Source organism: Mobula hypostoma, chromosome 22 (assembly GCF_963921235.1).
Source record: "Mobula hypostoma chromosome 22, sMobHyp1.1, whole genome shotgun sequence".
In the NCBI taxonomy this organism is placed as follows: domain Eukaryota; kingdom Metazoa; phylum Chordata; class Chondrichthyes; order Myliobatiformes; family Myliobatidae; genus Mobula; species Mobula hypostoma.
Genome location: NC_086118.1, coordinates 22,771,010 through 22,794,577, shown reverse-complemented (window position 1 = coordinate 22,794,577; position 23,568 = coordinate 22,771,010). Strand labels below are relative to the sequence as shown.

Below are 23,568 nucleotides of genomic sequence, written 5' to 3'. Positions count from 1 at the left end.
ATTGATAGCAGAGGAAACGTAATTTCTGGTGTTCCAGTCGTCAGCGTTTAACCTCTTCATATGTTCCCGACTGTTTAATATTGATTTTCACGCGACACAATTCCTTACAAATGGTCTCAGAAATCTCTGTTGCCCCAACTTCTGACGTCAATCACAAGAAAAGTTTTAAAGTTTTGGTTCGGATAGACCCGAGCGTACGCGTATTTGTACATTAATCGATTTTGCTTTCAATGTTCAGGCAGCCGGTAAAACACTCTTCGAATATACGTCCGACGCACCGTCCTTGATAGATGTGACTGTGTTTTATATTTTAATAAATATGACCTAAATAGCTGCGGAGCATGAACATATATAGCAATTAGTACGTGATTACTACTCACTGCGCAGTGCTTAGTGGGGGGTAGCGGTGTGCATCTATGTTAGACTTACTAGAAATATTTGAAAACATCTATTTATCTTTGTTGCTGTTGAAGAAGGAAAGTTCAAATCCAATTAAATTGGGCGGAAGTACCGTATATCCCCACTTTACAGACCGTATTTATAATTCTGTGATAAACACTTTAATTGTCCGGAATACAGACTGAGAAAACGTGATGGCGACAGAAACTTATATTAACGCAACAGATCATACATGGACTTTTCAGTTTTTTCCTGGGACCTCCTATATATACATAAACGTTAAGAAGTTATACATAATCCATGTTGTGATTTTTATACAATAGTTATTTAAACCCTTTGCCCATTTTAATAAGATATTTCAGTTTTAAAGTGCCTCGCTCTCTATCCTCCCTTTGAATTGTACTATATGTGTAGCCTCTGAGGGAAATAACAGTGGAAGTTAATGAAAATTGGTTGCATCTATGCGTGTACAGTCATTCGAACGTCCCTCACTTTTGTACTTTGCCTAAAGCACTCTGTTTTGTACAATGCGGCGTCTATTGCCCAACCGTTTAATGGTGAAGGCCCGCAGGGACCAGCAATCGAATACGATTTGCGATATATTAAAGTGCAATAAAGCAGCTGCTTTAAATAAAATCAATTATCTTCCCATCTGACAAGACGTCGCCTTGTTCCGGCCGCTGTTTACAGTCTCCTACAGCCCAAGCGATAGAACGAGCAGCTCCTTCTCTAGTAGAATGGAGAAACTTCAAAGTCAGGCGGCTGGGCTGATACCGCCACCTTGGTGACAACAACTATAATCACTGGTCAGGCAGACACCGGACCGCGCCGTGTAAAAGCACACGGGAGAGGGAAGCCTCGGCACTGCGAGAGCCGGGAGCACACCCTCCTCAGATCGCTTTAGGACTGAATGTTCCAAACCCATGATTAGCAAACTTCGTCGGAAGTGGCCCGTCAAGACTTTTATTTAATTTTCTTTAGAGAGCGTTTCATTTATTTCAGTTACTGCGGGGTGGGGCTGATTTCCTCCTTAGGTACCATTCAATCATGCTTCCTTATTTAATAGCTATTTCATTCTGCGCCATATCCCAGCGTATTTTACAGTTGAAGCCCTTTCCTTGCAGTCCACTTGGGAAACCTTGGATAGCTGACGGGGTTCAGAGAATTTAGGCAGGTGGCTGGTGGCGACTGTCGACTCACCACTAACACACAACCCACTCCGCTTCTGAGCGGCTCCTCGCAGCTCGACGCAATTTCATGGCTTAGATCCGCCCCCACGCCCATCTTTGATTGGGCAACAGATTCAACCTGCCTTCGCATTGGGACAGAGCCGGCGCTGGAGCGGAGTTGTTCATTGGCTGTGCCGGGTGCCTGTCACGCGTGGGGCTGGAGAAGTTTTGCTACATTTGTACACATGTGGCGGAAAGTGGGGATGAATCAAAGCGAGGAAAGCAATGCGCCGTGACAGCGCGCAGGGTGAGCACGGTGGAAAATGCACCAGCGCGTAGAGTGGCGAGCGGCTGAAGATCGGAGCCGCGAAACTAAGAGGATATAAAAAGAACCGGGGCACCTATTTTATTGACAGTATCAAACATATTAAATGATCGGATACATCTATATTCACACATATACATACACACATCAATAAAATATTTCTTCAAAGCTGATACATGACTAGATTGGAGTATGTCAGCTTAGCATGGTATTTTCCTGCGCCGGGGACTACTACACGTTATGGCATTTCTCACAGTGTTTTTGGACGTTCTTCCCACGACGGTGTGCCGGAAAATTGTGGTCATCTTCTGCTCGTTGATGATGTCCTTGTACTTCTTGTATTATCTGACGGATCTCTGTCACACCATGTCCAGCCCCGTCCGTGGCTCAGAGGAAAACTACCTGGCGGGAGACTTTGGCGAGTGGCAGGCGCTTCGCAGGAAGAGGTTGCTGCAGAAGCTCCAGTTGCAGGGTTACTTGAACGGCGAGCTCCCTGAAAAGTACTTCAGGGAGCTGAGGCTGCAGTTACAGTCCGTGAACGTGAAGCAGCAGGAGAGGATCGGCAGGTCGCTGGCGGGCAACCCGCCCAGCACCCTGAGCTTCAGCGAGGAGGGGGTGAGGAAGCTCCCGCAAGCGATCATCATCGGGGTGAAGAAGGGAGGCACACGGGCTCTGCTCGAATTTGTCCGGGTCCACCCCGACATCAGGGCCGTGGGGGAAGAGCCGCATTTCTTCGACCGACACTACGAAAAGGGACTCCGCTGGTACAGGTAAAGGCAAATCATACCAGACAGACCTTAAACAAAATGCTCTAAGCCGGTTTATCATTAGCAATCACTTGTTGATCTAAATCTCCCGACTGACAAACATTCACGAGCAATTAACCTCCAGAGTAGAACATACTTATAAACAAAAATACTTCCTTAATGCCCACGTTGCTGCAATATAATGTTTGCGCCACGACACAAATTTGGTTGAAAGTCGTGCATAATACTGCGTGCTCGTTGCATTTTCTCCTCACGTTTTAATTGCCTTTGTATCAAAAGCTTTGCGGATTTAAGAAGGTTTCACATTTCTGTTAATATGAAAGGCTGTTTTCCTTTTCACTTGCGCACCATGCGTCAACTTCCAGAATATACTGCATCCAGTTGGTTTGTTTTGTGTGTCTTGGACCACTAAGGGCTGGCTATGGGCAGAGAAAAATATACAGACAGATCGTTTTGACAGATATTACAAAAATATTGCCACTGTTGCGGGAAACTAAATTGGTTAGAGGCGAGTTGAGGTGGGATGGCGTGAATGATATGCGTTCCTATTACAGAATGTGTATTTTAAGCAGCAGTTGCTTTTTAGTAAGTTGTTTTCACTTGGGCTGTTGAAGAAAAAGTGGCTGGTTTTCAGAGCGCAGAATGTGGGTGTTCCATTAAAACTCACACTAGTTCTTTTGAGTTTTGTTTTAAATTTCAGGATTTCATCTCATTGCCGTAAGGCCGCCGCCAGTTACTAGCCGTTTCCTTTCACGTGATTTTTAATATATATAATATATATATTATAGATTATCTTAAAAGTATCTCTAATCAAAGGGAACACATAACTAACTTTGAACGAATTGCCAATCATTTGCATTTAATTTCAGTCAGTCTGGTTATTTGAGAGTAAGAATTATAGGGAATTTGGTGTTCGCTCTCCCGGTGCATAAACTTAGCAGCACCTTTATCTCTTAAATCAGCCAACAAAGCAACAAACAGCAGCAACTTGGCTGACCTTTGAGTAGATTAGAAGTATATTACTGGCAATAATTCAGTAGGTAGAGCGGTAAGATTAGTTTAGGCAGGGTAATGTTATGGTTCATATCAAAACAATTTAACATGAAGGAACTACGATCAAAATGAGTTGAATTCACACTCCGAGACTTGAGGTTCTTGAAGCAAAGATTTCTTTTACTGAAGTAAATTCAGACCCTACAAACGCTAAATGTCATAATTCTTCTAACACTTCATTAATAATGTCACCAACACTTATTAAACAACAACATATTGATGATTATTTCATTAATTAAAAAATGAAATATATTTGTTAAAACAAAATTTATGCGCCCCTAATTTTTGGAGTAGCTGTGATGAACATTATCTTAGGTGAAAAGTTTAATATTACTTGTAATTTGCATATTTATGCCTGTAAACAGTGGAGGTGCGATCATGGATGTAGTTCACCATGCATGGTCATTAATACAGTACAAAGTAAATTAAAGTGTCTATCTTTACCTGTAATTTTATTCTTTGATGTCTGTATATTCTGTATTGGCATGATTGATATATGTTACATACAAGACTCTATTTACTAATTCAATAATATTATACAAAATATTTCTTGTTTATATATTTCCTATTTTTCTGTATTGAAAATGCCTAATTTTGCCTAAATGAGCATGAATCAAATATCTTGAAAGTTTAGGTCCGCCCTCAAAAAGTTTGGAATGCATTAAATGAGGTATGTTGCTTGAAACTGTAAGAACTTGTAGGAAAGTTGAACCTGATCTAAAATTTGTTGTTTGGAAAATGTTCCAATTTGAGTTGCGTTTCATGATGATAAATGGAGTAAGAGAAATTATGTGAGAAGACCTCTCAGAGAATTGAAATACCGTTTTTTTTTCAGTTGCCTCTCCTTTAATTTCTTTCGGTAGCCAGGATATTTATAACAGTATATGGACATGTTGGTTATGAGTCAGAAGAGTGAAAGAAATAACTGCTTTTACTGCACCTTCAGCCTGGTGGTTAAAGTTATTGCTAGAATGGGCTACAGAATGAAATACGGGAGCTTTCATTGAATCCAAGAACTCACATTATTCTTGATGTAAGAAGTGGCTGGAAGATCCAGAACATTTGTCCCCTAATTTCAGAACCCCTCTGCTTTGCCAGAAACAAGCCATTGTTTACATTATTCTTGGGTAACTTCAATATCATAATTTTTGAACTGACATATTTAATTAATTTATTAGTTCTGTATTAACAATATTCTTCAAAACAGTTCACAGCTGTTGAAATTAATTACATTTACTGTTAGAAAGTAGTTGTAAAAGCTGTTGATCTACCAGTTTCACTTCTAGAGCTGTGTGTTTGTGTGTGTGTCTTTATATGGTCACCTATCTTGAGTCCATCATTCAGTTTTATTCAGATCAATGACAGTAATCTTAGAGGATTGTAACTTATATCGCCTCCTTTTGCCATGAAAGCAGTAAAAAGATTTTATTTAATAATTGTATGAAAGCTTTTATTTTAGCGTTCAACCATCTATCACTTTTTTCCTAATTTACATTTATTTAGTATCTATATAATATTTGCAGAAAAGTTCCCAACTTAAAAGATTTTGCTTCCCATTTTTGCCTACATTTTCAGTTAACCAATTTAAACTGATAACTCCTTAACTCAGCTTGTAATTGCATCACCTCTGATCAGCAATGGAGTTTCAGCATCACAATTTTGTGTTGCTTTGCTCTCAGTCTATAATCTATACTCTGAGTAAATCTATTTTGCTTGTTCAATGATTGCAGTAGGCTGTATAAGTTTACTTTAAGTAGATTTACATCAACCTTTTGCATTTAATTAAGAATAAAATCTTTGCCATTACACATAGAATTTCAGTAGCATCAGGGCATCTTTTATTCAATTAGTGCTTGTCTCTAACTCTATTTAATCTTAAGACTATGTTTGGCTTTAACTCCTCAAACCTCATCACTTTAGGAAGTCAAATGAAGTTTCTATCAAAAAAAGTTGTTGCGGGTATATATTTCCTGTCAACTGACTTCAAGTTATCTTGTTTTTTTTCACGTGCCATACCAGCAATAATTTTGATTGTAGGTTTTTTTTCCTAATTTGAGGCAACAGGTATCAGCGTAAAAGGGGAAACTGAAGTACTTGCCCCAACTTCCTCCATCTTGTTGTATCTGAAACTCCCAACTGTCTGCAATCTGTGAGGGAGGCAACTAATTGCTAAATCCAGAATCTTGTATTCTTTCCAAATCTAATCAGTGAAAAGATTTCTGATGCTCGTATATTTATTGAGATACAGTGTGGAATAGGCCCTTCTGGCCCTTTGAGCCACACAACCCAGCATGCTGCTAGGATTTAATCCTAGCCTGATCACAGGACAAATTACAATGACCATTTACCCACCAACTGGTGGGAAGAAACCCACACGGTCACGGGGGGAGGGGGGGGGGAAACATACAAACTCCTTACAGCCAGTGGCAGGAGCTGAACCCAGGTCATCTGTATCGTGCAACCATGCCACCCCATAATATAATGGATGAAATGAGTCACACTTTAACTATTTTAAATTTTCAATAATTCACACCAATTTCTCTGGCTCTCCTTAAAAAGAACCTACTGTAAAACCTCATTCAATGCTGTTTCGTTTTGAAATCTGGGAGCTGTTGAAAACATTTTGAAGTTTTTCAAAACTGCTTTCCCAGTGTATTCAATCTGACGTTACTCTGAGATTGGACATTTTTTTTTGTACACAGTCAGTTAGGGCCAGGATTTCATAAATATTGTAAGATGTGGGAAATCATCATATATACATATTGCTCTGAACAAAGAAATTAATAATTTCTGTTTTCACTGTGTCTTCTTTCATAAGCTGTTCCTCCTTAGGCTAGAAGCATGGCACTTTAGTCTGTGCTCTGGATCACAGGAGGTGAAATCTTGATTTTGTTTTTACATTGGGCATTGAAGAAACCACATCTAGAGCTAGTTCCTTCATTGTGACAAACAATATGTACTGCTTCCAACATGGTGATTGCTATCAATCTGCCTATATTTTTAGCATCTTCATTAATTCACTGTTCTATTTTAACAGCTATCACAGTTTTCAAAAGAAAAAAACTTCCATAACAAAATATCTCAGGGCTTATTACATGGTCCATTTCTGAATAAGTGTGATTGAATTGTTATGAAGCAACATGGACAATACCGTCCTGGGCAGCTGCACAAAGTGAACAATAGCTAACGGGAAAAGACATTGATCTATCTTCACCCCTTTTATGTTACCAACCAAAATTAATTTCACTGTATGGGTGTAAATGGGTAGCTCTCATTGGAGGTAGTCTGTATATGAAGTGGGGGTTGGGGTGGAGGAAGGGAGCAAAAGATTTTCTCTTCAGACAGGTCAATCATTTCAAATAGAGGCAATTAGAGCTTTGAAAACAAGTTTAAGAAGAAACAATATCTACTTCTGTTGTAGTGTAATAAGAGCCTTGGCTTGTGAGTATGCATGGTGAAAGAGGATATGCAATCGGTCTTCTAATTTTACGCATTTCTAGTATTTATTAAGTATTATTGAAGCAACATACGTAAATATATGTAGGTGTATGATATCAGTATGATGTAGTTTATTTTGACTTTACTGTGTAAATCATGAATTATGCTATTGGGTTTCGAATATACCCTGTGACCACTTTATTCGGTACACCTGTATATCTGCTCGTTAATGCCAATATTGAATCAGCCAATCATGTGGCATCACCTCAAAGCATAGAAGCATGCAGACATGGTCAACAGATTTGGTTGTTATTCAGACCAAGCATCAGAATGGGGGAAGAAATGTAATCTAAGTGACTTGGGCCTTAGAATGATTGTTGGTTCCAGAAGCAGTGGTTTAAGTATTTCAGAAAGTGCTGGTCTCCTGGGGTTTTCACACACAACGGTCTCTAGAGTTTACAGAGAATGGTGCGAAAAACAAAAGTAAAATCCAGTGGGTGACAGATCTGTGAGGGAAAACACCTTGTCAATGAGAGAGATCAGAGGAGAGTGGCCAGACTGGTTCAAGCTGACAAGAAGGCAACAGTAACTCAAGTAATGACACATTACAACAGTGGTGTGCAGAAGAGCAACTCTAAATATACAAGCAACACACATCAAAGTTGCTGGTGAACGCAGCAGGCCAGGCAGCATCTCTAGGGAGAAGTACAGTCGACGTTTCGGGCCAAGACCCTCGTCAGGACTAACTGAAGGAAGAGCTAGTAAGGGATTTGAAAGTGGGAGGGGAAGGGTGAGATCCAAAATGATAGGAGAAGACAGGAGGGGGAGGGATGGAGCCAAGAGCTGGACAGTTGATTGGCAAAAGGGATATGAGGGGATCATGGGACAGGAGGCCAAGGGAGAAGGAAAGGGGGGGGGGGACCCAGAGGATGGGCAAGGGGTATAGTGAGGGGGACAGAGGGAGAAAAAGGAGAGAGAGAGAGAAAGAATGTGTGTATATAAATAACATGTTGAACCTTGAAGTGGATGGGTTATAGTAGCAGAAGACCACAGAAGTACACTCAGTGGCCATTTTATTAGGTGCAGGAGCAACCACTGAGTATACTTTAGGTTGTGCTGAATTTTGTTATCAAGAAAAAAACTTTTTGTGTTTGTACTACATGGTTAACACCTATTCAGAACTAAGTGTACTATCGCAATGACAGCAAACAGCAAAAACTACAGCAACTAAATGATTTTAGCCCTATCATGTTCCTAAGTTTAGAATGTTTTGCAAGTAATATTGAAATATGAAGCAGAACCAGCTGTGGAATGGATAAATATACGTGGAGATGGAAAGGCACATGCAAAGTTCAGAGCACTGTGGTTTGTGGTTCGCCTGTTCCATTTTGGAGAAAAGTAGTTGCTTTTCTGATTCAGCCAAACCAGATGTGCATATTTGTAATTTAAATTGAAACCCAAACAAAGAAAACAAGCTTGTTTGTACAGTTCATGAAGATCCAGAACAAGTCTTTTTTAAAATTCAGTATGTGAAAAATAGCTTTTCATGGCCAAGCCCTGCCCTTTCCATTTTATCAGTATCATTCTTCCAAGAACTGTGTGTGCGTCAATAACCATCAATTCATCTACAAGTTAATTAGTAACTAAACAATGGTAGAGCATACGAAGGTATTTGCATCTTAGAACCCATGGTGAGATAAAATGAACTGGACTTTAATACACAAATAACAACGGAGTTGTCAGTACCAATTCATTATTGCATTGGGATAAAAGTGACAACTGCTTGTGTCATCAGCACGTGCATTGCTGGCATCTGGACAGGTGTCATAAAACATAGGTATCTGGAAGCTGATGCCATTGGTACTTTGCTTCTCCGCAAGATGCACTGTTTCAATTTTCAGCTACAGAATATGCAGAGAAATTAATGCCATAAGGTGAGCTAATTGACTAAGATGTATACATTGTAGAACAAGTATTGCTTTCTTCAGTGTAATCTGTGAAATATATTGCTGAACGAAAACTCTGGTCCTGAAAGCTTAACTTTACAGACATAGAAATACATTTCTCAGAAGATAATTAATTAGCATTTTAAGTAGTATTTTTATTCAGTATAACTTTTTTAAGTTGAAGCTTAATTATTGTTCAGCTATACATGAATACCCATAATACAGCCAAATGAAACAGCATTACTCCAGAGCCAAGGTACAAGACGCAGCAGAAAGCACATACAGCACATATAAGATAACAGAAAAATATAGTCACAAGAAAAAAAAGTCCTCCTGTTATCCTTTTAGAATTGTCTCCTTTAATACCACAACTATATTCTAATCTTTATTTTACTTTCTTTGGCATAATTTAAACATTATTTATATTATTATATTTTACTTACTGCTTTGCACACAACGCACATATGGCTTTGTGTGGCAGGATCTATGAAAAGTTCTCAGCAAACTTTATCATGTAGAATCTGCAACCTGAAAGCGGACTCTGTTTCTATTTACATAGATGTTGCCTCATGAAGCCAAGTTGCCAGCAATGTGTAAAGTAAAATAAAACATTTAAATGACTCCAAAGAAAATGAAATAAATTAAAATATTGACATGTCATTAAGGGAGACAAACACAAAGTATATATGATTAAATTTGGAAATTAATTCTCTTCTGATGAATGAGATTTCATGCTTGTTAAGTTTTACAGATAAAAAGAAACATTTTTAGCATTCATACAATTTTGGTACCATGGTAGCGTAGCATTAGAATGACGCTATTACAGTTTGGAGCATCTTGCTCTGTATGGAGTCTGTGTATTGTCCCTGTGGAATGCCTGCATTTTCTCTGAGTGCTCCAGTTCTCCCCCCACAGTCCAAATAGGTAGGTTAATTGGTCACTTTAAATTGTCCAGTGATTAGGTTAGGGTTAAATCAGAGTTGTCAGGGGTTGCTGGGCCATGCAGCTTGAAGGGCCAGAAGGGCCTTTTCCACGCTGTAACTCTAAATAAATAAATAAGTTTGACCTCCAGAGGAAAACATAGCTATCCTTAATTCTATAACCTATAGTTTAGACATGGTCTGAAGACTGGGCAGTTAGCCCAACATAACATTATAACATTGCTTTCTGTATATACTCACTTGTGAGGATTCTGTAATTTGATTGGTTAAACTGATTCCTTGCCTCTTGATCTGCCCAGAGATGTCGCAGCTGACTCTAGAGGGCGCTAAGTTCTAACATATTCTTGAAGGAAAGATCTCTGTTGAACCAATGGACAGTTTTTGGGTAATTGAAGTAGAGATGAACATCTCAGCTAAATTAATCTAATAGGTTTTTAAAGTGTTTTGTCTCTAGCCAGGGCATTCTACTTTAACATTTTAAATATAGTATGTATTTATCGCGGGATGATTGCAACTTAACAGTGTTTAATTTACATTTAACTGTAGGCATACCTCTAATTTATTAATGCACACAAGATTCTCTCAAATTCCCATGTCTCTTTTGCAGTCAGAAATGACATGGTCAGTTCATGTAATTCTGAACTATTTGCTATTTCTATAAAAGGAGAAAATTCCAATTTCTTCTCTATGCCAATGCAATCTTTAAGATGAATGATCTTTACGAACAAGACAATTCAAATATACTAAGTTACAATATTAAACATAAGCCATCTTTATAAATACACTCAGCTTTCTGATCTCTTCTATAGATGTGTATATTAATATGCAGAATTTTATTGGTAAATTATAAGAACATAAGAAATAGGAGCAGGAATAGGCTATCTGGCTCATTTAACCTGCTCCCTCATTCAATAAGATCATGGCTGATCTGACCATGGACTCATCTCCACCTACCTGCCTTTTCCCCATAACCCTTAATTCCCCTACTATGCAAAAATCTATCCAACCTTGTCTTAAATATATTTACTGAAGTAACCTCCACTGCTTAATTGAGCAGAGAATTCCACAGATTCACCACTCTCTGGGAAAAGTAGTTCCTCCTCATCTCCATCCTAAATCTACTCCCCTGAATCTTGAGGCTATGTCCCCTAGTCTCACCTACCATTGGAAACAACTTTCCTGCCCCTATTTTTTTATCCCTTGCATAATTTTATATGTTTCTATAAGATCTCCTTTCATTCTTCTGAACACCAGCGAGTACGTTCCCAGACAACGCAATCTCTCCACATAGTCTAACCCCCTTATCGCTGTGAACCTCCTCTGCACTGCCTCCAAAGCCATTATATCCTTCGTCAAGTATGGAGACCAGAACTGCACACAGTACTCCAGTACCCTGTGTGGTCGCAGCATAACCTCCCTGCTCTTAAATTCAATCCCTCTAGCAATGAAGGCCAACATCCCATTTGCCTTCTTGATAGCCTGATGCACCTGCAAACCAGTATTTTGTGATTTATGCACAAGCACTCCCCAGTCCCTCTGTATAGCAGCATGCTGCAGTTATTTACTATTTAAGTAATAATCTGATCTTTCATTTTTCCTTCCAGAGTGGATGACCTCACATTTACCAACATTGTACTCCATATGCCAGACCCTTGCCCACTCACTTAACCTATCTATATCTCTCTGCAGACTCCCTTTATCTTTTGCACAATTTGCTTTTCCACTCAATTTAGTATCATCAGCAAACTTAGATACTCTACACTAGGTCCTCTCTTCCAGATTGTTAATGTATATTGTGAACAGTTGCAGGCCCAGCATGATCCCTGCGGCACACTGCTCTCCACTGATTGGCAACCAGAGTAACATCCACGTATCTCAACTCTATGCTTTCTATTAGTTAACTAATCCTCTATCCATGCTAATACATCACCCCCAACTCTATACATCCTTATCTTATGGATAAGTCTTTTATGTGGCACCTTATCAAATGCCTTCTGAAAATCCAAGTAAATAACATCCATCTGTTCCCCCTCTATCCACTGCGTTCATTATATCCTCAAAGAACTCCAGTAAGTTTGTCTATGAGGACCTTCCTTTGCTGAATCCATGTAGCATCTGCCTAATGGATGCATTTCTTTCCAGATGCCTCACTATTTCTTCTTTAATGATAGCTTCAAGCATTTTTCCAACTACAGATGTTAAACTAACTGGCCTATAGTTACCTGCCTTTTGCCTACATTCTTTTCTGAACAGTGGTGTGACATTCACTGTCTTCCAGTCCGCCGAGACCTGCCCAGAGTCCAGAGAATTTTGCTAAATCATCACCAAAGCCTCTACTATAACTTCTGCCATTTCTTTCAGTACCCTAGGATGCATTCCATCAGGACCAGGAGACTTAACTATCTTCAAGTCCACAGGTTTGCTCAGCACTACCTCTGTAGTGATAGCTATTGTATCGAGGTCCTCACCTCCCATCGCATCCATAACATCTCTCTTTGGCATGTTAGATGAGTCCTCCACCATGAAGACTGACACAAAATAGTCATTCAAAGCCTTTGCCATTTCCTCATTACCCACTATCAATTTCCCCTTCTCATCCTCCAAGGGCCTACATTCACCTTAGCCACCCTTTTCCACTTTATATACTTATAAAAACTTTTACTATCCATTGCTATATTTTTTGCTAGTTTATTTTCATAATCTAGCTTCCCTTCCTTTATTGCTCGTTTAGTGGTTTTTACTGTTGCTTATTAAACTTTTCCCAATCTTCCAGTTTCCTACTACTCTTGGCGACTTTGTATGCACAAGCTTTTAGTTTGATGCCTTCTTTTATTTCCTTGGTTATCCAAGGCTGGCTCTCTCCAACCTTACTATCCTTGCTTTTCAACACACTGCCAAATATATGGTTCTTGCCATATATTGCGTTGTCGTTAGAAATACACTCAGTGGTCACTTTACTAGGTACAAGAGTGGAACCTGGTGTGATCTTCTACACTTCTGTGGCCCATTCACTCCAAGGTTTGATGTGTTGTGCATTCAGAGTTGTTCTTCTGTACACTATTGTTGTAGCACATGGTTATTTGAGTTACTGTTGCCTTCCTGTCAGTTTGAGTCAGTTTTGCCATTCTCCTCTGACCTCTCTCATTGACAAGGTGTTTTTGCCCACAGAACTGCTGCTCACTAACATGTTTTATTTTGTTTTTCACACCATTATTATTTTGTTTTGTTTTTCACACCACTCCCTCCAGAGACTATTGTATGTAAAAATCCTAGCAGATCAACAGTTTCTGAGAAGCTGTCTGACACCAACAATGGTTCAATGGTCAAAGTCACTTTGATCACATTTCTCCCCAAATTCTGATCTTTGGTCTGAACATCAACTGAACCTCGTGATCATGTCTGCATGCTTTTATGCATTGAGTTGCTGCTACATGATTTGTTGATTAGATATTTGCATTAACGAGCCACTGAGTGTACGTTAAAGGAATAACATTGACTCTTTGTTTCTTTGAGCTATTGCATCAAGCTTTTAAGAAATTTGAAAGGTCTGATTCTCCCAACTGTCTGAGGACAAGCAGGAGTTTTAAAAGGGGGAAAAGATATGATTAGTTGGCCTGTATAGTGCATCTTTCTTCAATGCTACATTATCATTGTATGTAACACAAGAAATTCTGCAGATGCTTGAAATTTTGAGCAACATACACAAAATGCAGGAGGAATTCAGCAGGTTGGGGAATAATTTGTTTATTCCCCTCCATTGATGCTACATTACCTTCTGAGTTCCTCCTGCTTTTTGTATGCGTTGCCTTAATATGTATTATTTTTAAAGATAATATTTGGTTTTAGAAGCACGATTATGGAAACAGAGTTAGAACACTTTTAGCTGAATGCTTGTTCAGCTTAGCAAGTTAAGCAAGTTTTGTAAGTTGGCTGCTGTGGCCACCACTAAATATGGCTCTGTTGTTTTGACAGCAGAACAGCAGACCTGTGAATGACTGGGTCTGCTAACAGATATATTACACAAATGTGGACACACTTCATGCACATTGAGCCAGGTACCTCCACCTGGAATTGTTGCCTGAAGAACCCTACATCTGCACCTACCTTGTGCATACACTGGCCTGATGCATTCCTGAGACTAGCAATTGAAAAACATAAATAACTAAATAAATCAACTGCAGACGATGAAATAAAAACAGAATGCTGTCGATGCCCTGCCAAAGGATACTTTACCTGAAAAATTAACACTTTTTTAACATCGTAAACATTTTCAGTTTTCATTCTGGAGCTTAACAATATTATATAGAAGGTGTCAGACTTCCATTCGTTAAAAAAGATTGTTTGCTAAAACATTAAAATATAAGCAAAAATATGAAAGTAAAGCAACGCTACATTGTCATTGTATGTCTCAACCCTTATCTTCCAAATATTTGCATTACATTCCCCACTGAAATCTGTGTCGTCTCAGGTCTTGCTCTAGCTGAACATGGCTAGCTGGCAAGAGACAGCATGATCCATCCTTGTGATCTCCTGAAATCTAATCCAAATGAGAACCAGTTTATTTACAACTTTAGATATTCCAGGTTAAATGTCTCTGTAGAGGTTCTTTCACTTCTCAATATAACATTGAAAGATTAGGTGCAGAAACTTTTGTGAATTTTTGTTTATTCCATTTGCTTGGGCTCCCCATAACTTTTCTGGGGTATGGGACTAACTTAACTGACAGTAATGATATAGCAAAGTGAATGATATCTGATCGATTTCCTGTTATACAACTCTTCTGATTTTCCTTTCTGTTAAATTCTACAGAATATCAGAAGTCTAGAAATGGTGGTCACTCTGTTATCATCTGTTTTACATTAGTGACAAATTCACCTCCTGACTGAAGGGTGTCTTTAAAAATTCACTACTCAATTACTTTTGGAAGCTTAGCAAAATTAAATTTGTTCAGCTGGTTACCTTGTTTGTTAAATTATGATGGAAATGCAGGAAACAGCAGGTCAGGCAGCCTTTCCAGCAGAGGTTCCCAAACTTTTTCTATGCTGTGGACCCTTACAATTAACTCAGACGCGAAGAAATCTGCAAATGCTGGAAATTCAAGCAACACACACAAAAAATGCAAGTCGGTTGGGGTGATATACTGCGTCCGGTGCTCCCGGTGCGGCCTTCTATATATTGGTGAGACCCAATGCAGGCTGGGAGACTATTTTGCCGAACACCTACGCTCTGTCTGCCAGAGAAAGCAGGATCTCCCAATGGCTACACATTTTAATTCCACGTCCCATTCCCATTCTAATACGTCTATCCACGACCTCCTCTACTGTCAAGATAAAGCCACGCTCAGGTTGGAGGAACAACACCTTATATTCCGTCTGGGTAGCCTCCAACCTGATGGCATGAATATTGACTTCTCTAACATCCGTTAATGCCCCTCCTCCCCTTCACACCCCATCCCTTATTTGTTTATTTAATATTTTTTAATATATATATATTTTTTCCCCCTTTTTTTCTTCCTCTCTTTTTTCTCCCTCTGTCCCTCTCACTATAACTCCTTACCTGCTTCCCGTCCCATGGCCTTCTCCAGCCTGGTATCCCTTTTGCCAATCAACTTTCCAGTTCTTAGCTCCACCCCTCCCCTCAATAGACAATAGACAATAGGTGCAGGAGTAGGCCATTCGGCCCTTCTAGCCAGCACCGCCATTCACTGTGATCATGGCTGATTATCCACAATCAGTATCCAGTTACTGCCTTATCCACATAACCTTTGATTCTGCTATCTTTAAGAGCTCTATCCATCTCTTTCTTGAAAGCATCCAGAGACTTGGCCTCCACAGCCTTCTGGGGCAGAGCATTCCATATATTCACCACTCTCTGGGTGGAAAGTCGACTGTACCTCTTCCTATAGATGCTGCCTGGCCTGCTGCGTTCACCATCATTTTTGTGGTTGTTCCTTACCATTAACTGACTGGTATGTGGGCTCCAGATTGGGAGCACCTGCTCTACAGAAAGAGAAGCAGAGTTAATGTTGCAGGACCAGACTGGGAAACAAAGAAAAGAAACTCATTTGCAGATAAGGTAAAGGGGGCAGGAATGAAGTGAATAGGATGAGACCAAATGAGTAAATAAGAAGTTAGGAACAGATCTGTGTTAATTGTTGCTAATAGCAAGGCTATGGAACATGTCTAGAAGTGTCATAATTACAGACAGATGTCAGGTAGAAAGCTCAGAATAGCAGTTTCTGAATCAGAAAGAGACAAGGCACCAGGTACATAAATTTGCATAATTCATTATTAGGTCTAGAAACCTGCTGTGTTCCAAGATGGTAAATGAAGTATTGTTCTTACACCTGCATTGGGCTTCACCATATTATCCTGTCAGAAAGGTTGGAGTGGAAATTGGATGGAGAATTGAAGTGGCAGGTAGGCAGACGCCCAAGGTCACTTTTTCGGAATAAGTGCAGGAGCCCCACAGAGAGATAATTTACTCTGTGGTTGGTTTCTCCTCAGTAAAGGAGGCCAAATTGTGAATAGTGATCACAGTACATGAGAATGGAAGAAATGATGATTGTTTGAACCTGTGGATGGAGAGAAGGGAAAAGGTGAAAGGACCAGAGTTACAACTTCTGCTGTAAGGGAAAGTGCCATAAGACCGGGCATGCTCTTTGGGAAGAAAGGGACAGAGGAATGATTCCTTCAAAATACTGAAAATTGATGGGAAATTAATATGCATCTGCTGAAGGAATATTTTTGGGCCTAGCTGAGATTATGAACGAAGATCCATTTACCGGTCTCTTGAATTTCACCAGATTCATTAAGTTCAATTTGTACTGTGAGCTCTGTAGAAGTTTGTTGTGAACATTATTGCTGTGATGAAAGTTGAGTAAACATTAGCCAGCTCGTGCAAAGGAATGGCAGCTGCAATGGTCATTGCTGATTTAATGGCTTAATCCCCAGCAGTTCCAACAATAAAATGTAACAGGAATTAAAAACATAATTTACTTTAAACTTTTTACTTAACTGTTCATGGGTTGTGAAGATTCATTGTTATTGTTCACCCAGAACCGCTATGAACTGGAGAGGCAGCTTAGTCCGTTCCAGCAGATCTAGAATTGCATATGTAGTTAGTTAGTTAGTTAGTTAGTTAGTTATTTCTTTCTTTCTTTCTTTCTTGAGACACCGCACAGAATAGGCCCTTGCTGCCCGGCAATCCCACGATTTAATCCTACCTAGCCTAATCACGGGACAATTTACAATGACCAATTAACCTACCAACGGTCCGTCTTTGGACTGTGTGAGGAAACTGGAGCACCCAGAGGAAACCCACAGGGCCATGGGGAGAAGGTACAAACTCCTTATAGGCAGCGATGGGAATTGAATCTGAATCTGAATCAGAGTGAGTTTTATTATCACCGGCATATGTCGTCAAATTTGTTAACTTAGCAGCAGCAATACAATGCAAAACATTGATAACATAGAAAAAAATCAATAAATGAATTATCTTAATATAGATACGTATATTAAATAGTTAAGAATAGTAGTGCGAAAACAGAAATAGTTTTGAAAAGGGAGGTAGTGTTTATGGGTTCAATGTCCATTTAGAAATCGGATGACCAGAGGGGAAGAAGCTGTTCCTGGAACACTGAGTCTGTGCTTCAGGCTTCTGTCCCTCCTTCCTGACAGTAACAGTGAGAAGGTGACATGTTCTTGGTGATGGGGGTCCTTAATAATGGATGCCACCTTTTTGAGGCACCACTCCTTGAAGAAATCTTGGATATTACTGAGGCTAGTACGCCTGATGGAGCTGACTAATTTTAGAATTTTCGATCTTGTGCAATTAGCCCTCCCTACCAGATTGCGATACAGCCTGTCAGAATGCTCTCCACCGTACATCGGTAGAAGTTTTTGGAATGTTTTAGGTGACAAACCAAACCTTCTCAAACTCCTGATGAAATATAACCTCTTTATAGTTGCATCAGTATGTTGGGACCAAGAGAGATCCTCAGAGATGTTGACACCTAGGAACTTGAAATTGCTCACTCTGTCCATTTGTGATCCCTTTGTAAGGATTGGCTCATATTTCCTCATCTTACCCTTTCTGAAGTGCACAATCATCTCTTTGGTCTGACTACCATCGAGTGCAAGGTTGTTGCTGCGACACCACTCAACTAGCTGGTATATCTAGTCCTCTAGGTCCACACATCTCCATCTGTGATTCTACCAACTGTGGTTGTATCATCAGCAAATTTATAGATGGCATTTGAGCTATAACTAGCCACACAGTCATAGGTATAGAGGGAGTAGAGCAGTGGGCTAGGCACACACCCCTGAGGTGTGCCAGTTTTGATCATCAGCGAGGAGGAGATGTTATTACCAATCGCCACAGGTTGTGGTCTTCCGGTCAGGAAGTCACGGATCCAGTTGCAGAGAGAGATACAGAGGCCCAGGTTCAGTAGCTTTTTGATCAGGACTATAGGAATAATGGTGTTAAAATGCTGAGCTTGTTTGATCACTTTGAATCCGCGTTGCTGGTACTGTAAAGCGTCGTGCTAACCTCTACACTACCATGGGCCAGACTGCGTAAAGATGGTAGTTTTTCTTCCCTGAAAAATATTCGTCTTGTTGTTGGGACAAGATTTTGTTTCAAGGACACCAGACTTACTTAAATTTAAATTCCTTAGCTACCAAGTCGGGACTTGAATTCATTCTTCTGGATCAGTGGTTCAACACTTTGTCAATAATCTACCATACTCCATACCCATTTTATTTATTCATGGCATAAATCAAATTATAATATATTGTATTTGTGGTTGAAATTTAAATACCTTGATAACATTTCGCCATGAACTGGTAATTCAATGTGCAGCAAACTTATTGGAACAACCACTTCAAGCGAATTCCATTCTTATTCTAGATGTTTCAAATGCTTTTCTCTTCAACTGAAATAAAAGATTCAGCATTTAAGTATTATCTATATTTATTAATGTTGCTGAAACAAAGAACAACTCCTGTCTTTAGAGCATCAGCAATGACTTGGTTAAGTTCAAACTGTGAACTCTTCTTTTGGAGAGGAGATGTGAGAGGCTTTTCCCAAAGCTGCAAAGATAAAGTAAGATATAACTGTGTCCATTATGATGATACTGGTAGATAGGGTGGGCTGTGCACAGTGTGGGGATGAAGTTTAACTTGAGTGATTAACAAATTGTGATTGTGTGTGTCCGCTAGAAAGAGTTGTGTTCTATTAGTGTTGAACTGTCAGGCTACAAATTCTCCTCCAGGTATTGCTTCCTGGGTCCATAGATCCTTACCTCCCGTGGAGAGTAGTTGAGTCTCTCCTGCTAGACTCTTCTAATGCTGAATGTCCTGAACCCTCAAGACCCCAAGCAGGGAAAAACTCCCTCTTGGCATGTATCTGTGCCAATCTGACCAATCCGTGTACTTCTTTCCTCTTCTCCTTGGCTTCTCTGGTGAATATAGCTGTAAGAGCTGATGCACTTTTCAGCTTGCCGCACATTAATGTCCCATCAGCCAAGTTTAATGGAGCCTGGGTCTGTGTACACAGGTCCCATTTTAGGGTACGAAACACTATTGTTGCAGTTCAATCAACTTTGTGGCCTATCATAAATACAGGAAAGTCTCCAGATGCTGGGAGTCCAAAGCAACACACACAAAGTGCTGGGGGAACTCAGCAGATCAGGCAGCATCTATGAAAATGAATAGATAGTCGGAGTTTTTGGGCCAAGACCCTTCTCCAGGACTGAGAGGGAAGGGGGAATGTACCAGAATAAGAAGGTGGGGGGAGCGGAAGGAGGCTGGCTGAAAGGTGATAAGTGAAGCCAGGTGTATGGGAAAGGCCAAGGGCTAGAGAAGAAGGAATCTGATAGGAGAGGAGAGTGGACCACAGGGGAAAGGGAAGGAGGAAGAACCCAGGGGGAAGTAATAGACAGATAAGAAGAGGTAAAATGTCAGAGTGGGGAATAAAGAAGAGGGGTGGAATTTGTTTACTGGAAGGAGAAAACATTATTTGTGCCATCAGGTTGGAGGCTACCCAGATGGAACATAAAGTGTTATTTCTCCACTATGTGAGTAGCCTCATCCTGGCACAAGAGGAGGTCATGAACTGACACATCGGAACAGGAATGGGAATCAGAATTAAAAAGTTTGGCCACCGGGAAGTGGCCTGTTTTTTTTCTGGACTGAGAATGACAGTGAAACGGAACTTATTCCAGTGCACCTAGCAATGGTGAAATCCAATTTCTAAATATTTAGCTCAGTTGCAGCAATTCCCACAACTACCTTCCTGATGGCTGGTTTTTCAATTCAAATACAGATCAGAAATGATGGAAACATGTCCGTGCATTACCCCAATGGAAATTAAAGAATTAGAATGTGTACAGTGAGCATTAGTTCCTGCTTTGTACAGGAACGTTTACATTACCATCAAATACATTAGAGGGAGAAAAAATGGACCTGTCTGGGAAAAGCAGTGAGATGTTGCTCTCTCTGGTTCACCTGCCATTAAGGTGGAAAACTGGTGTTTATGGGATGTTAATCTGAGGCACTACACTGATAAATTCACTCCTGTTTGCAGGCAAATTCATTTTGTCGGTTGTGTATTTTGGATTAGGCAATCGCCACAGCTTGATCAACAGAAGGGTTACAATATTTTCTTGTGAGCCATAAGAAATATTCTGGTTTTCAGAGGTTAGAAAGAACTATCAATGATACCATCTATTTCCATAACGAATTGTTTATTTTGTACTAATGACTTAACTTGTGGAATATTATAGGACTTCTATTTTTCCTTTTCTCCTTCTTTTTCTGTAACTTGTGCTTATCAAACAATATAATAAATTCATTGGACACACATTAGTGGCACTGCAGTCTAAACATACCACCTTTGTGACATTTTAAAAACACCCAAAGTACTTATGTCCAAATGTAAGTTTTTACCCAATCGTTTTAAACATAATTTAGAAAATAAACTATGCATTTTAATCTTAAGTATGATGTTTTTCTCTGTGATGAAACTGCATGTAGTTCTGTGGGATAATGGGATTATTCATTTAGTAGATATTGCCCAAATGGATTTCTTAGTAAACTTGGTAAAATCAATACCTATGTCAATATGGTCTTTAGGGAAATTTGGGCTTTTCTTTCTAGTTGTCTTGTGTGTAATGGAGCATTAGTGACATTCTGACACTGTTATTATGCAGGATTAAAGGGAATAATGAAAGGTTACCTGTCTCTCGGGTAGAAGCATTTAATCTTCAAGTAACCCGTTTCCAGTCATGACATAATGAGGGGGAGGAGCTGAAACATGCATCGTTGCCCATGGATCAAGCAGTCAGCGGAGTGACAATGCATTCTCTCAGTTACCAATGTGATGCAAACATTGTCAGAAAATTGGACCCGCATTGAAAATAAATAACCAAGGGGTAAGGTAACATTCCACATTTTTATGCAGTTTGCAACTATTTAACACCACTCTTAAAAACCTGTCGCACAGCAAATCTGATAAAGGGAGCTTCTGTTGGTATTGCTGTTGGGGCCAGTGGTGGAAGTGGAGGAAGAGTGCTAATCAGTAGGACTTTACATAAGACTATACTGCAGAATTACTCCTAGGCAGCTTTGTACTTTGGCTTGATGTTGAATCTGCAGGATGAGTGTTTACTTCGAAGCAGTTTATCAGATTAAGTCAGAACCTAGAAAGAGCTGAGCGATCCTTTTATATTTTGGCCGGGAATTTGGATAAGAGTTGAAGAAGAGATATACTGTGAAGCTGCTGGAAGGATTAACAGTGGGAAACACAGGAGATTCTACAGATGCTGGAAATCCAGAGCAACACACACAAAATGCTGCAGGAACTCAGCAGGTGAGACAGAGGGAAGTAAGCAGTTGATGTTTCAGGCCAAGAACCCTCAACAGGGCCCTTCTTGTGTTGGATGATTGAGAGAACTTTGATTCTGGGTCAAAATCCTGGTGGGGGGGGGGGAACGGTTCTCCCTAACTGCATCATAGGGATACTGTGAGCCGCAACATTTAGAGGGCAATTACATGAATGGAAATCATTTGTACAGGAGCTAATATTGAAGACCTCAAAGACTTAAAACCATGGAGTTTCTTGCCTCTGTCATTGCACACTATTAGCAATGGAGTAATCTAAGCGTTTAACATTGGTTCCTTGTAATTTTGCACCCACAGTATATATTATCCCAGGTGATGTCATTCAAAGGCATGTTATTAGGACCAATGAACTAATTGTAGACTTCAGGAAGGGGAAGTCAGGAGAACATACACCGATCCTCACTGAGGGGTCAAAGGTGGAAAGGGTGAGCGGCTTCAAGTCCCTGGGTGTCAACATCTCAGAGGACCTATCCTGGGCCCGAAACATTTATAATGCAATTATAAAAAAGGCATACCGTGGACTTTATTTCATTAAGAGTTTGAGGAGATTTGGTATGTTACCAAAAACTCGTTTTAATTTATATAAGTGTATGTTAGAGAGCATTCAGACTGGTATGGATCCTCCAGTGCAAGGGATCACAAGAGGCTGCAGAGAATTCTAGTCTCAGCTAGCTCCGTCACAGACATGGTGGTGTAGTGGTTAGTATAATGCTATGACAGTGACAGAGACCCAAGCTCTATAGTAAGTTACGGGCATGCTATGTTGGTGCTGACACTTGCAGGCTGTCGCCATTATATCCACAGACTGTGTGGTCATCGATGCAAATGACACATTTCACTGTGTGTTTTGATGCTTCAATGTGCACGTGGCAAATAAAGCTTATCTTACTTTCAAAGCCTCCCCACCATCGAGGACATCTTCCAAGATATGGTGCCTTAAGAAGGCAGCATCAATTATTAAGAACCCTCACCATCTGGGACAAACACTCTTCTCATCACTACTGTTAAGGAGGAGGTCCAGGAGCCTGAAGACCCTCACTCATTGATTTTTTTAAAAAGTCTGTCCCGAGCCTTTATGGCCCATCAGGCCGGTGCTTATGAAACCACTTATTCCGCTCTATTATCAGATTTCTGAATGGTCCATGAACTATGATCACTATTTCTTCATTCCTTTTTCTTGCATTATTTACTTATTCTTGTAATTTGTTGATTTTTATGTCCTTACAATGTGCTGCTGCAAAACAAGAAATTTCATGTCAAATAACAATGATAATAAATCTGATTCTGAAATTCTGAACTTGTGAACAGATGAAAGACAATTCCACCTCGCAGCAACTCACTGGATTAATCCACTCTCAGATTTATCATAGTTTACTCTGTTTATCTGGCATTCAGGTTGGATGAGCAGATACTTTTTACAACTAAATGTGGGTAAACTGAATACAATGTTTATGATCATCACTGCAAACTCTGGTGCCTGGGCACCATTCATCAGTCGAATTAAGTCAGGCAAGTGAAATGATAGTGAATAACTATTTGTGTTTGCTTGTACTGGCTAATGGCATGATACTTGCACTGGCATGTGCAAACGTAGGCCTCCAGTTGTACCTCATAGTGAAAGCATACA

At 39.9% G+C, this 23,568-nt stretch overlaps 1 protein-coding gene across 1 annotated transcript in view; it reads left to right on the top strand.

Moving 5' to 3' along the window:
- Positions 1-1,838: 1,838 nt before the first annotated feature.
- LOC134360211 (heparan sulfate glucosamine 3-O-sulfotransferase 3A1-like) overlaps positions 1,839-23,568 on the top strand; it is a 193,568-nt gene continuing 171,838 nt past the window's right edge. The window contains exon 1 of the mRNA XM_063074283.1: positions 1,839-2,663. Within this exon, the coding sequence (XP_062930353.1) occupies positions 2,134-2,663 (530 nt within the window). The 5' untranslated portion in view covers positions 1,839-2,133. The remainder of the gene's footprint in view (positions 2,664-23,568) is intronic.